Consider the following 15,166-nt stretch of genomic DNA (forward strand, 5'->3'; position numbering starts at 1 on the left):
ACTATAGTCTTAAATTTAAACACATATTTAAAAATTTAATTCTGCCCAAATCAGTAATCTTTATTTGATACAAATACAGTAATACTTCATTAATAAGAATATTTAATTAACTGCAACAATCCATTGCTTTTCCATATCAGATATTAAAGAATTTGCTAAAGAGTTCTGTGTAGCTCCCTACTTATGTCAGCCCCCTCCACTCAGTATGCTCCATCCATCAAAACCTTAGGGTCATATTAACTCTCTATTTTAACTAAATATATATGTTGAAAAAAGTATATAAAAAACCCTTCTCTTATTCTTTGCCTGTGCCATTAAACACACACACACACACACACACACACACACACACACACACACACTTTCCCCTGATGTAAGTGTGAAGTCCAGCCTACTCTATCCCATGTTGAGTTTGCAAAAAGGTAATAAATTCTGAGCATTTGGCCTAACCAAAAACTTTTAGGTCCTGATCCAACTTTGATCATCCATCATGGTAGAAATACAATGCCTGTCCTTCAAATTTAGCTATTTATTTAAAGGCAAAATGAGTAATATTGTTGAAAGTTATAGCTCCACTTTCTCACCCTACCCTATATTTGTATATTATTTTGTAATTTATAACAAAAGTATTTTTCATATAAGTATTCAATAACCAGATATAAGCTAGAAATAAATGATTTAGCAAATGATAAATCAAATTTATGTAGCAAATTGGGGAGCCCTAAGTGATATGGGGGTCTACCTTGTAGATTTATTTCTTTTTTCAGAAAATTTTAAATCATAGGGCTTGTTATTAAAAACCTGTGCAGATACATATTTTTTAAGACTCATAATGTTGGCACAACTGTTTTCAACTTAAAATGAAATGATTTAAAAATATCTCTTATAGGTGTTTAATCAGGAAGGCGAATTCATGTTGAAGTTTGGCTCAAATGGAGAAGGAAATGGTCAGTTTAATGCTCCAACAGGTGTAGCTGTGGATTCAAATGGAAACATCATTGTAGCAGACTGGGGAAACAGCAGGATCCAGGTAAGTGAAAATGCTAATGTATTTGTTTAGAGTGATTGCTATTTGTTCAAAGTGAAGAATTGGCTGTCTCCCAGCTGGAATGTTTTCCTTTCGTCATTGGTTAGGTTCTTCATAGACCATAGGTAATCTCACCAGAAGTGCTAAACAAAGGAAGGTGGAGGAGAAAAAACATCAACAGATTACCAGAGTGAAGCTCTCTGAATTGGGAATTTTTAACATGAATCCCATAGATCCCCAAAGTGTTTGTGGCTAGAACTCAAGAGGTCCATTGAACAAAAATATTATATTACTATTTTTACTAGGTACTAATGAAAAACATTTTTAAAATTCTGAATAGAGGCAGTTGTCACAGTAATTTCAGTAATACCTATAACTTTGTCACCAAGAGGAATCACAGAAAAAGAGGAATCACAGTCAAAAGATGACTACTTCATATCCACATGTACAATGGGACACCTGGGTGGTTCACTTGGTTAAGTGTCTGACTTAATTTTGGCTCAGGTCATGATCTTTTATTTAACAGTTGCAGAGGTCTTGAATTATCATTTATACTCATCATTCTTTCAAAACTAGTGAGTATTAGACCCATCACTACTACTTGTTATTTTGTGTGTTGGTTAAAAAAGTACACATATTACTGTATCGCAATTTTGTAAAAGTTTTACAACTGTATTTTAATATAATTGTTCTCCTTTATAATCCCATGTATTTTGTTTTGTGCATTTAAAAACATTATTCTGCTGAATAACATGAGTCAGAGGGGATGGGATGTCTCAAGGAAAATTTAAAAATATATTGACTGAATGAAAGTGCAAATACAGCATATCAAGTTTGTGGAGCGCAGCTAAGATGATTGTGAGAGGGTGATTTTTTTCCCCAGCTCTGTTGAGCTGTAATTGATATACTACATGTCACATGTTTAAAGTATACAGTGAGTTGATTTGATACGTTTATATATTACAAAATAATTACCATCATGTCTTTAGCTAATTTGTCCCTCACCATCACATTGTTAGCATTTCTTTTTTTGGTGAGAACATTTAGATCTACTCTCTCAACAACTTTCAAGTACCTAAGTTTTCTTAACTATAATCAGTGTACTATGTGGTAGATCCCCAAAACTTCCTCATCTTCTAACTGGAAGTTTATATGCTTTGACCAACTCCCCATTTCCCCCACTCCTCAGCCCTGGTAACCACCATTTGACACAAGAGGGAAATTAGTAGCATTGAATGCTTATATTAGAAAGTCAGAAATGGGGGCACCTAGGTGGCTCAGTGGTTGACTGCCTTTTTCTCAGGTTGTGATCCCGAGGTCCTTGGGTCAAGTCCCACATTGGGCTACCCACGGGGAGCCTGCTTCTCCCTCTGCCTAGGTCTCTGCCTCTCTCTGTGTTCTCAGGAATAAATAAATAAAATCTTTAAAAATAGAAAGTTAAGAAATCAGTAATCTGAGCTCCTACCTCAGGAAGCTGGAGAGGGAGCAGAACAAACTGAAAGCAAGCAGAGGGAAGGAAATAGTGAAGAGAGGATCAGAAATCAATGAAATGCAAGGCAAACAATAGAGGAAATCAATGAAACAAAGTTGGTTCTTTGAAAAGATCAATAAAATTGACAAACCTCTAGGAAGACTGATAAAGGAAAAGACACAATACACTAACATCATTACAGACTTTGCAGGCATGTGGAAATTCCTTTGAACAACTCGACATGTACAGATTTGACAATTTAGATGAAATGGACCTCAAAAAGTACAAATTCCACATACTCACCGAATATGAAATAAATAATTTGAATACTCTAAAAACTATTAAGGAAATATATTTCTTAATTTTTACTCCCCAAAAAGAAATCTCCAGACTCAGATGGTTTTACTGGAACATTCTACCCAACTGGGTGAAAGGCACAGGGGATTTCTCTGTACTATCTCTGCAGCTTACTATGTCTTACGAACCTACGATTATTTCAAAATTAAAAGTTGTCAAAAACAAATTTAAAAAATAGTATGTTTTCATGGTTTAGGAATAATGGTGTCATGAATCGCATTTGGCATTTTAGTACCCAGATGTCTTTTGTGAAGACTGCAGTAGTTAACAGTTTGAATCTGATACAGGTATTTACTTCTCAGAAAAAGGATTGAGGGGCATCTGGTTAGCTCAGTTAGTAGAGCATATGACTCTCAATCTCAGGGTGTGAGTTGGAGCCCCACATTGGGTATAGAGGTTACTTAAAAAAAATAAAGATTGATACTATAAATGTAAATCTAAATGCTTTTATTTCTCCATTATTTTTATCTTGCTTAATTATGCCAGTGGACATCTACACTTGAAAGATGTGATGGAAAGCCAGAATTGTCTAAGTGATAGAAAGCCAGAAGTCAGACAGGAAACGAAGTGCACATAGCAGTTCTGTGTAAGACCACAGATGCTGAGCTGTTTGGATTATGGCCATCATAGCACCTGCCTAATCACACTGCCTTTTAAAAGAAACCTATGGGCCTAGCGGAATGGTCAAAAGAAACCAGCCTGGGCCTTGTAAAGGAGAAGCATTCCTTTTATTTCATCACGGCAGAAGTTTACAGACCAAAAGATGACTACTTCATATCCAAGTGTACATGGGACACCTGGGTGGGTCAGTCGGTTAAGTGTCTGACTTAATTTTGGCTCAGGTCATGGTCTTGGGGTTGTGAGATCAAGCCCCACATGAGGCTCTGCTCTGGGTGTGGAGCCTCCCTAAGATTCTCTCTCTCCCTCTCCCTCTGTCCTCCCCCCACCAAAACCAAAACAAAACAAACATACATGTTGTAGGGCGCCTTGCTGGCTCGGTTGTTGAGCATGTGACTCTTGATCTCAGGGTTGCAAGTTTGAGCCCTATGTTGGGTATAGAGATTACTTAAAAATGAAATCTTTTTAAAAAAACCCACAAATGTATATATTAAGCCACCAACTTCTTATAACTCCCTCTTTATTTTCTCATTGTATATTATGACTCACGACCATAGCTCTGTGTTCTATTTGCTGATATTTTCCTCTATTATGATTGAGAATAAAAGAGGCTGTAAGTCAGGAGGAAGGTGAAGGCCAAGAGTAAGAAACAAGGGTCCTTCATTTTCAGGCACCATTGAGGGCTATTCCTCTGGAACTAAGAATGTAAGTGAAATCTGTTGGCCAATGACATGCCTCCTTGTCAGTGACTCCGGGGCATAGAGAATGAGAGAAAAAGCAAGGTTAAGTAGAGGGAAGGAATGGATTTATGATAGTGACCTAAACAAACCTCTGGGCTTACATGAATACTTTTTCTAAAGATTTATTTTTATTTATTTTAGAGAGTGGGGGAAGGGCGGAAGGAGAAGGGAGTCTTAAGCAGACTCTATGCCGAGATCATCACTTGAGCCAAAACCAAGAGTTGGATGCTTAACCAAGTACAACCCCCAGGTGCCCCTTACCTGCATGCTTTTATATTGAAAAGATTAGTAAGGGTTTTCTAACTCCTATTTCATCATATTACCATAACTTTCCTGTAAAACGTTGACTTTATATTTTTTACAGGTTTTTGACGGAAGCGGATCATTTTTGTCCTACATTAACACATCCGCTGACCCACTCTACGGCCCCCAAGGCCTGGCCCTAACTTCAGATGGCCATGTTGTGGTTGCAGACTCTGGAAACCATTGTTTCAAGGTCTATCGGTACTTACAGTAATGGTTGGGCAGCTGGACAGCCCCTTACAAAGGTCTTGCACTATAAACTGGAATGGATTTCTCGACGCGGGACCAGATTACACTAGACTTTTCATGCTAGAAAGAATCAGTGATGAACTTTCCAAGGGTATTTCTGAATGTAACTATTTCCTTAAAAACTGCATATCTGATTTCTGTAATTCACTTCTAGGGTTTAAAGAAAAGAAATCCCTTTTACTGAATCTATGGAAACTGCAAAGTTTTACGCCTGTGAACTATGGCTTATCAGACAGGGATTTATGTAGTTGAACTGATTTTGCAAATCAAACACTAAAAAAACCTAGAATATTTAAAAATATTCGTTAATCCTGTGAATGGTAGCTTTTGTGCAGAGCTTCCAGAAACAAAACAAAAACAAAATCTGTTGTAGTTACACACTTTATTTAACTTTGGTTATGAGACCCGGGGGATCTTCTAACCTCACTTTTACAGTAGGTATTACTCACGTGACATTTTTTGGTTACCAGTAACTACATATAAATTAGAAAAAAAAAAAAAAAGACCATTTTATAAAACCCTCCCAGCTGTGATTAGGCAGGCCTCTTTTGAGTTTGGCACTTAAAAACCACTGCAAATTTCCCATCCTTTCTGGATTAGATCTAAGATCCTTTTTGTGTGTGCTTTTCACCTTTTCTCTCCTGCTCACCTTGTATCAAAAAACAAAGTCCATTTTCAGGGAATCATGAAATTCCCAATCCTTTGAAAAGCATATTACAATAGCAAATGCTACCTTTTGGAACAGCCCCCCTCAACTCCAGATTAATGAATTGGTATGTAATCAAGAAAAAGTTAGCCACAGTTTATGTGCCATGTTCTCACGTGTCTCTCCTCTTCCACTTCATGAAAGCGAAAGCTTTACCTCCTGCGAGATGTCAGCACATGTAGTAGGACACCAGTATCCTAGGACAGAGAGCCATAAGTAGCCCTTTGGAGGACTGATGGTGTCAACCAAAGGCATGTGATTGATTAATGGTTTCCCCTTAGAAAGCAAATGTTACCAAAGTTGTGTTATCTCGAAAGCATTACAGGTAAGGGCATGTTATGGTTATTTATCATTGTCTAATGAATAGTAGAGGCATTAAAGGACTATGTATACACGATTAGGGTAAGGTGTAGAATGTATCATATATATATATAGCTGAATCTTTGGTGTACTCAAATAGGCAGCACTCTGAAAGACAGAAGCATCGTCCAGCACATTCCTTTACCGCGCAGTTTAAAGCCGTCCTAGTAGAGCAAGCCCGAAAACAGGTTTACTTTTCACCATTGTCCAGTAATGATGATATTGGCTGACTTTTAGCCAGAAAATGGCCTTCTGTGCTTTCAAAAAAACAAAAACAGGTCGGAGGAAAAAGAAACGTTGAACTTGAGTTAAATTTAAGTATAAATGCGTTTGGAGAAATGTGAAGAATAATTTAGTTAATTGTGAATCTGTCATTGATACTGTAAAATAAAATGTGGTCTCTTTCCACTGTTTAATTTTCTACTCAGTTCTACCAAATAGGATGTCATGTTTGGCATTTTCGATAATGACTTTGGGATCTCTTTCACTGAAAGCACCTTAGAACTGTACTATGAGAAAACATTTCCCATATGTATATGTTATGTTCATTGCTTTTTAATTTATAATTCAGTCATTCTCTTCTATAGGACTTTTTTAAATGTAGAAGGGAAATCTAGCTACTTCCAATTGTCTATCAAATTTATTATGCCCAAATCAACCTCTGAAAGAAAATTTTTCATGAAGATTAACATTAGATTTACCTTTTTGTTTGTTTTTTTAGCTAGAGTTTTCGAAATATTTGAGACTATAATGAAGTCATAAAATTCAATAACATTTTTAGAATGTAAAACTAAGATACTGTTTGCTAACAATACTGAACTAATAATAATAAGTCTTTGAATTCAGACATTCGTATTCAGTGAGTGCTTACTAGGTGCCAAGCTGCTGATCTAGGCACTGAGGATACAGCACAGCCATGGAGAAAACAGACAAAACTCCCGCCTGCTTGGAGCTTATGCTCTAGGGAGGAATTTCATTTTGCCATTTACTAACATTCTGCATAAGATAAGCTAGACTCTTGATAGCTCCTAGATTCTTTAAAAGAAAACTTTTTAAATTGGTTAAATCAATTTTGGTTTATTTTCACAAGCAAAAATGGCTTCCTATTTAGGTTCTGTCACAAGCTATTGGTCTTAAGACTAGTTTACTTAAAAGAATTATTTTGCACATCATTGAAATTTTTATTTGTGAATTTAGCAATTAACCAGCCATCATACCGTAACAGGCTGGATATCTCAATAATAGATTGAATACAAGGCTAATTTTTTTTTAATCTGTCATTTTTGGCACAAACTGGAATGGAAAAATAGATACTTCAATTCAGACCTGTTCCACTATGTGTCACTGGAACATATTGCTGTGGGCACTCCAAGAAACACTGTATTTTTCCCCCAACATATGTAGTCTCTTGTATGTTAAAGTGTAGATGACATTTCACATTTGGATACATAGGAGCATTTACTGTATTTCTTAATAAGCATATTCGAGGAGGGGGAAAGTGCTGCTGATAAGATAGGAATAGGCAAGATTTAAATGAAGTTTTGTCACAATCTATAGAAAATGGTTTCTGGTAAACTGAGAAGGATATTAAAGTAAGTGACTTTTTTTCCCTGAGCCATCATCGTTGTTTGATTTCTCTTTGTCAAGTGTACAGAACCTGTCATACATTCATGATAAGTAGCACTGAAAAATTACCCATTCAGATGTCCCCTGGGCACTTCTGGCAAAAGATTGCCAGTTCGAATGTAAAGGTCGGTGATGCATTCCCACCCAGTATAGACCTCTCCTGCTGGACTTGGGGGACGTAGTCACTCGACCATCCCGAAACACATGAATAAAAAGCCTTTATGACTGTTCACCATTTTTTTTAATGGTACTTAGTATCTTGATCAAACTTTTAGTCTCTAGTAACTAAATAAGTCCCCAAGTTTCCTTATTTTAATTTACTCTTTGACCAGATTTGAGACAAATACTACAGGTCCATGCAACTAGAATACACTTGCTTCTATTCCTAAGTATACAGGGTATGTCCTCACTTGGAGTTAACTGGAATAGCAGTACGGTAGCAAGTGTCTGTGGATCCTTACCATTGAAGGATATGCATAAATGCTTTGGTAATATCTACTGAGAGAATTGGAGGAAATAGCAAATGAACCTTAGGTACTGTGCAGATCACTTCAAATGGGAAAAACCTTTTTGTACACTTGGACTCTATAGTATCCTCCCTATTCAGCTTCTGAAAAGGGAGGAGTATTTTTAGTTAAATAATTTAAAAACAAGACATTTCCAGGTAGGATAAAATTGAAGCTATTTGCTGCAGCCATCGTCTAATTTTGCTTAAAATCGAAAGTGGTAATACTGTTGCATTCTGTAAATGTTGCAGGGTTTTAAACTTTACAATTATTTTAATATTTTTGATAACTAGGAATCTAGTATTGCCATAAAGGAAACTAAGTGCCCATTAAAGATTTGTTTGGTATAAATAAATGATTTTTTTGTTTTGTTTTAAATGACAGTAAGCTACAAATCATGATGCTTAATCTTAAACTTTCTGAAGATGAACTGTGTGGCAGTGATTGTGTGGTCTGTTTGTGGAGAATGTATGGAAAGCTATTAATATTCTAAACTAGATTAATAAATCGGCTATGTTGTCCCAATGAATGTACAGCACGTCCATTAATTTTCAAAAGCAACACAGCCTTAAACTCCGTGCTTTTGCTTTATGACATGGGAATGTTCTGTCCTCAACAGAGTGTATTCTTGTAATAGAATCCTTTATATCATTCTCAATTCTATTGCCTTTCAATCCTATGTATGAGTATTAAGGATTTTTGCTTCCTTTTTTTCTTTTTAAATTTTGTACATTCCATCTTTATAGGTCTGTTTCATACATTTTGTGTATAGAACACTAAGTCTTGCGCTCTCTGACATTGATAACTGATATCTTCTCATTTGTTCTTTTACGAATCGAAATGCCGACTGCCTATTTAAAGAAAAGAATGAACGCTGTGCATCAAAGTGTTTGTATGTTCGTAGCTACATACGTACCACAGTATTTTGGATGCTTTAGTCTAAATAAAACTTTAAATTAATTCTGTCTTGAAACATAGGAGAAACAAGTTTCATGTGTATATCTTTACCATGCACAAAATCTCAAATCATTATAATAAAGCTTGTTTTCTCCATTTCCAGGGTGAATGTTTATTTTACATATTGTTTCCTTTTTTAATAAAGGGAAATGTAGAATATGTGGAAGATATCAATACTCAACCAAACTATGTAGTTAAATTAGTAAAATTTTTGTTTATGATACTAATAATCTGGTTAGCATTTATGATGTATCTTTGAGAGGAATTTGGAAAACCGTGACACACATATTTAGAAGGTGAACTAGGGGACACCTGGATGGCTCAGCCGTTGAGTGTCTGCCTTCCGCTCTGGGCGTGATCCCGGGATAGGGGATCGAGTCCCACATCGGGCTTCTTGTGGGGAGCCTGCTTATGTCTGTGCCTCTCATAAATAAATAAAAATCCTTTAAAACGAAAAGAAGGTGAGATAGACCAAAATCACTATGCTTAAAGAATCACAAGATACATCTAGAAGTCATGGCAGTCACATTTCTACAGAATGAAGAACTAGAAAGGGATCTCACTAAAAATACTGTCTTTAGGGTCCAAAATTTAATTAATGAATTGAATGAATACATATTCATTATAATAAAAATTTTTATACTACATCAAGCTAATAGCCAAGCATTTCAAGCAGTAGTCACAATATCTAAATAATATGTCGGACAGTCCTCTGGAGGTTCTGTTGTAAAGGAACCTGATGGTGGATGTATAAATAATGGAATATCACTGTCATATTCTTGCAAAGAAGTTTCCGTCTTTCTTAAAATTTAAAAAATTTTAAAGTTTTTTTTCTCTATTCATAATTGAAGGTTGTCATTTTAATGCCACTAATCTACAGGCCAGTATGTTCCCTACAAGACTTGAGGATAGATAAGCTGTCAATCATGAGTGGTTTGTGGATTTGATAATTTGGTCTTTTGTTCTACAGAGGATTCTTGTCCTTTTTCATTGACTGTAAATAAGTCATGACCTTACATATATGTATACAAGTTTTTTTCCTCATGCATTTATAGGCTTTTGATTTTTTTGTTGTCTGTAATTTATATTTTGCTGTGACAATGAATACTAAATTCTATCTTTTGAGAATCCTTTGTGATCAATGGAGGGACACAAAATTTTTTTTTTTTTTAGAATTAAAAAAATCTGTAATAGAAGTCTACAAGAGGTGACTTAAGTCAGTCTTAGAAATGAGAAAAGTGCCAAAGAGGATGCTGCCAACTAGTAACTGTGAATATTAGTATTCTTGAATCCTGTTTGTATTCATTTATTTTTTCTTTCAACCAAGCAGGCAGCATGGCTATTGTGAGCCCTTTTGAAGTTTTCAGAAGCAGCAAGTGAGGCATTCCTGATAAAAAGCCAGTTGCCCCAAGTTTAAGCATGTCTCAAATTGTCCTTTGAGGACTCATTGCACATAAAGCCAAGCTGCACCCCTTTCCAGAAGCAGACAAGTTCAATTAAAGCTGCAATTTATTGGCTAAGTGAAGAGGCTGGAAGGGCAAATGACATTCTATCCTTTACCCAACCCTATTGTCTTTAAGTTGTCCTTGCTATTGTCATTGAGCAAATGTGTAAGCACTTGTGATAACAGCAGGGTTTAGGGTAGGTGTAAGGGAGGTAAGGATCAAAGCCTGTAACCTTTTAAGAGCTTACCGTTTGGTTGGTGAACCAGGCCAACCAGTTACCAAACCAGGCCAGGTAATGATAACACCAGGAGCTGTATTATATGCACCCATTAGTAAATATTTACTGAGTCTAGTATGTTCCAGCCACTAGGGAATAGTAGCAAACTAATACATAATCTATATATAATCTATATATATGTCAAAATATATATATATATATATATTTTGTGCAGCCGTGCAAAATGAAAATGCAGGAGCTCTCCTTTACAAAAAATGTAAAAGGCTTTTTCCTTTTTTCTGTGACCTCTTGACCTGTGGTAGTGGTCTACCTAGCTAATGTCACACTCTCTTGGGCATAGGGATACTTGATAGGTAAGTACAGACACCCTCATGGGCACCTAGGGCCCCACACTGTGACTCAGACTCAACTCCCACTCTTCCGGGCTTGTACCCAGGCCCCCTGCCAGGAGTACAGGGTGGCAGGGTTTGCTGGCTGGGGCTGAGGAAGCTGGCAGCTAAGAACTCACCCCAGAGGAAGACAGAGGGGTGGTGTTGGGGCCTGACCACTGATAGAGCCCAGGCTTGCTAAAAGAGGGGAAGACAGCATGAGTGGTCTAGGGAAGAACAAATAGTTGGTTGTCATGAGACCAGAGAATGCTCAAGAAGAACTGAGAGATGAGACAGGGTTACAAAAAGGAACTTACTCTCCCAGATGAAAAGATGAGAAGAGCATCAGTAACTGCTACAGAGCAAATTAAGGTAAGAACCATAAGAGAAGTTTTGGGACGCCTGGGTGGCTCAGTGGTTGAGTATCTGGCTTTGGCTCAGGGCATGATCCTGGGGTCCTGGGATAGAGTCCCTCACTGGGCTCCCTGCAGGGAGCCTGCTCTCCCTCTGCCTGTGTCTCTGCCTCTCTCTCTGTCTGATGAATAAATAAATAAAATATTTTTAAAAAGAACCATAAGAGAACTTTTAATAAAGCACAGTGGAAGTTCCAACTTACCACATGACTAATGGGGACAATCCTGTTTTATGCTCGTTTTCCCCACATAATTATAAATAGCAGCCCTTTTAATCCAGCTTGGATAATAAATAATTATTTTTTAAGATTTTATTTATTCATGAGAGACAAAAAAGAGACAGGCTCCCAGCAAAGAGCCTGATATGGGACTCGATCCCAGGACCCAGGGATCAACCTGAACCAAAGGCAGATGCTCCACCCCTGAACCATCTAGGTACCCCTGGGATAACAAATTCTATACTTACTCTACACCAGTGTTTCTCAACCTTTTTCCCATTATCATCCCCCCAAGGAGCTCTTGTAGACATTTTTTCCTAATCCCCCACTCCATGGAATTGTAATATCAGAGATATACCTTGTATCTGTTTATGTTCTATAGCCCTTTGCAGGGCCACAAACCATCTGAGATTTTTTTTTCATTCTCCAGAAACCAGTTTTGGTATTGTCTTCGTTGAGACCGCTCCTCTGTACAAATGACACAATAGCACAGTTATTTCTAACTCAAGGATGTGGTACGACTAAAAAGGTGTTAATGTTGACTATTTCTTGTTTAAAATTTTCTCCTCTCTTGGTTTTTTCATTCCTCCCCCCCCCCGCCCCGTTTTCCTACCTCATAGACTTTTTCCTTGTCTCTTTTCTTTCTTTTTTTTTTTTTTTTTTAAAAAAAAAGATTTTATTTATTTATTTATGAGAGACACAGGCAGAGGGAGAAGCAGGCACCATTCAGGGAGCCTGATATGGGACTCGATCCCGGGTCCCCAGGATCACACCCTGGGCCGAAGGCAGGCGCTAAACCGCTGATCCTGCAAGGGATCCCCTCCTTGTCTCTTTTCTTTTTTTTTTTTTTTTTTTAGATTTTATTTATTTATTCATGAGAGAGAGAGAGAGAGAGAGAAAGAGACATACACAGAGGGAGATGCAGGCTCCATGCAGGGATCCCGATGCGGGACTCGATCCAGGACCCCAGGATCATGCCCTGAGCCAAAGCAGACACTCAACCACTGAGCCATCCAGGCGCCCCTCCTTGTCTTTCAAATGATTTTCTTTTCTTCCTTCCTCAGGAAGTTTCTTCTAGAGGTCAAACTTTTCAGAATTTCAAGGAAGGACCACGAGAAGGTTCTTTTCAGGTGTGGGTGCATTTCCTGAGAAATCAAGGGGATTGAAGGCAGTAGAATGTGTCTCTTCTAGTTGGTGGTGTAATTCTGAGGTTTGGTATTCCAGAACTGTGGTCCACATTCAAGAATCTCCGAGAAATGTAACTACAGTTCAGTGATGTTTAGTACACAGCTCCAGCTCCAGTGGGCAACCCTCTCTATGTGAACTCATCTTTTCCAAGAGAAGACCCAAGTGTCCTGTGGTAGTGGTAGCGGACACCTCAAAGGCAAGTGGCTTGCTTTATGTTCATCCTGTATACTCTGTTTTTGGGATGAATGCCTAGCCTTGGTGGAGTCAGCCATGGCCCAAATGGCAGAGAGTTCATTTGATGGAAATGGCAAGAACCATGATTCAGTGCAAAAAGAATGCTGGGGGTTTAAAGACGGAAAGTGGCCAAGGGCCTGGAAGGCAACTAGAGATTCACAGTATCCTCTCCAACTGGAGTTGTGTCCTCAGATCTCATCTTGTTCTCTCTCCTCTTACAAACTCTTACATCCTCTTGGGCAAAGAAAGAGTTTGTAAAAAAAATTCAAATGCCGAAACTGAGAAGTGCACACGTTTAGTGGCTTTTCCTTCTTTCCCATCTCACCCTTGCTGCTTCCTTGCTCCCAAATAAATTACCAGCACATCTTTTTCTCAGGCTTCATTTTGGGGAAAACTCAGGCCGGAGATTCTGGGTTTCCAGGCTCCTAGTCTAGAATGTTGTGGGTAACAGGTGGTTATGTCTCTTTGGCCCTGCAGATTCTTTGCCTATGGGGAGGGATGTGGCCCCGGTAGGGGCAATAGGGCCCTAGAGCAGGATCTAGGGGAAGGGTGGGTTGCTCAGATGGAAGATTAGCTCTGATGAAAACATAATTCCTTACAGGTGTGGCCTGGTTCATCTTCACACACACTGCAGGCAGCAGATAGAAAGAATAAACAATGTATGCATAGGGTTTTGTAAAACAAATTTGTACATTAAACATCATTTTGGGGTACCAAAATGCTAGGTGGTAGAAATGAGATCCAAATTCATGAGTACTTCTCAGATGCTGCACATGTTTATTTATACTTAAAAACCTATATACTACATCTGCCTGCTTCATCATGTTGCAAAACTTGGAGTGTCTCAAGACATCTGTTAAAAGATAAAATCGAAGCATATTAAAAATTTATGAGTTTGAGCAAAATCAATTTTTTAAAAAGGATTTTATTTATTCATGAGAGACACACAGAGGCAGAGACACAGGCAGAGGGAGAAACAGGCTCCTTGCGGGGAGCCCGGGATAGGGCCGAAGGCAGGCGCTCCCCGCTAAGCACCCCCCCCCCCCCCCCCCCCGCGTCCCTTAAGATCTTACTTATTTACTCATGAGAGACACAGAGAGAGGTAGAGACAGAAGGAGAAGCAGGATCGCGCCCTAGGCGCCCCCCCCCCCCCCAACTTAACAGCGAGCTGCCTAGGCCTCTGCCCCCGAGCTACATCTAGGCCAGGTTTTTGCAGCACGAAGAAAGGGCGGGCTAAAGGCATCTGCCTTTGGCCCAGGGCATGATCCTGGGGATGGAGTCCTGCATTGGGCTCCCTGCATGGAGCCTGCTTCTGTCTCTTTCTCATGAATAAATAAGATATTTTTTTAAAAAGTGGATGATTGAGGGGATCCCTGGGTGGCTCAGCGGTTTGGCGCCTGCCTTTGGCCCTGGGCGCGATCCTGGAGTCCCGGGATCGAGTTCCGCATCGGGCTCCCGGCATGGAGCCTGCTTCTCCCTCTCTCTCTGTGTGTTTATCATAAATAAATAAATCTTAAAAAAAAAAAGATGATTGATTGATTGATAGGTAGGTAGGTAGGTAGATAGATAGATAGATAGATAGATAGATAGATAGATAGATAGATAGATAGATGATAGAGAAAAAGGCGTCCCATGGGGATCCCTGGATGGCTCAGCCGGTAAGCATCTGCCTTCGGCCCAGGGCACAGTCCTGGAGACCCGGGATCGAGTCCCGCATCAGGCTCCCTGCATGGAGCCTGCTTGTGTCTCTGCCTGTGTCTCTCTGTCTCTCATGAATAGATAAATAAAATCTTTAATAAAAAAAGGAGTCCCATTGCACGCCAGGGGCGAGGAGGCCGAAGCAGCAGAACCCCAGGCCCCAGGCCTCGATGCTTCCCGCAGGCCCCGCCCCTCCCGCCGGCCTCCCCGCTCGGCCGCCAGGGGTCGCCGCGCACCGCCCAGGCAGAGGCCGCCGCCGCCCCGCCCCGCCCCGCCCCTCGGCGCTGTAGGCGCCAAAGTCAAACCCGCCCCGCCCCGCCCCGCGCGCAGGCCCGGCCGCCGGAGGACCCGCCGCCCGCGCCATGGTAAGCGCTGAGGCCCGCTCCGGCTCCGGCTCCGGCTCCGGCCCCGGCTCCGGCTCCGGCTCCGGCCCCGGCTCCGGCC

General features: G+C 39.6%; 2 protein-coding genes across 16 annotated transcripts in view; both read left to right on the forward strand.

Moving 5' to 3' along the window:
- Positions 1 to 9,016, forward strand: part of TRIM2 (tripartite motif containing 2) — a 169,709-nt gene extending 160,693 nt beyond the window's left edge. For all 14 annotated transcript variants that reach the window (XM_072773684.1, XM_072773685.1, XM_072773681.1 and 11 more), the window contains 2 exons: positions 890 to 1,030; positions 4,578 to 9,016. In XM_072773684.1, coding sequence (XP_072629785.1) covers positions 890 to 1,030; positions 4,578 to 4,730 — 294 coding nt within the window. In that variant the 3' untranslated portion in view covers positions 4,731 to 9,016. The remainder of the gene's footprint in view (positions 1 to 889; positions 1,031 to 4,577) is intronic.
- A 6,004-nt stretch (positions 9,017 to 15,020) lies between these two features.
- The window catches only part of MND1 (meiotic nuclear divisions 1), a 63,113-nt gene continuing 62,967 nt past the window's right edge, over positions 15,021 to 15,166 (forward strand). For both annotated transcript variants that reach the window (XM_072773701.1, XM_072773698.1), the window contains exon 1: positions 15,021 to 15,087. In XM_072773701.1, coding sequence (XP_072629802.1) covers positions 15,085 to 15,087 — 3 coding nt within the window. In that variant the 5' untranslated portion in view covers positions 15,021 to 15,084. The remainder of the gene's footprint in view (positions 15,088 to 15,166) is intronic.

Source organism: Canis lupus, chromosome 13, assembly GCF_048164855.1.
Source record: "Canis lupus baileyi chromosome 13, mCanLup2.hap1, whole genome shotgun sequence".
Taxonomy (NCBI): domain Eukaryota; kingdom Metazoa; phylum Chordata; class Mammalia; order Carnivora; family Canidae; genus Canis; species Canis lupus.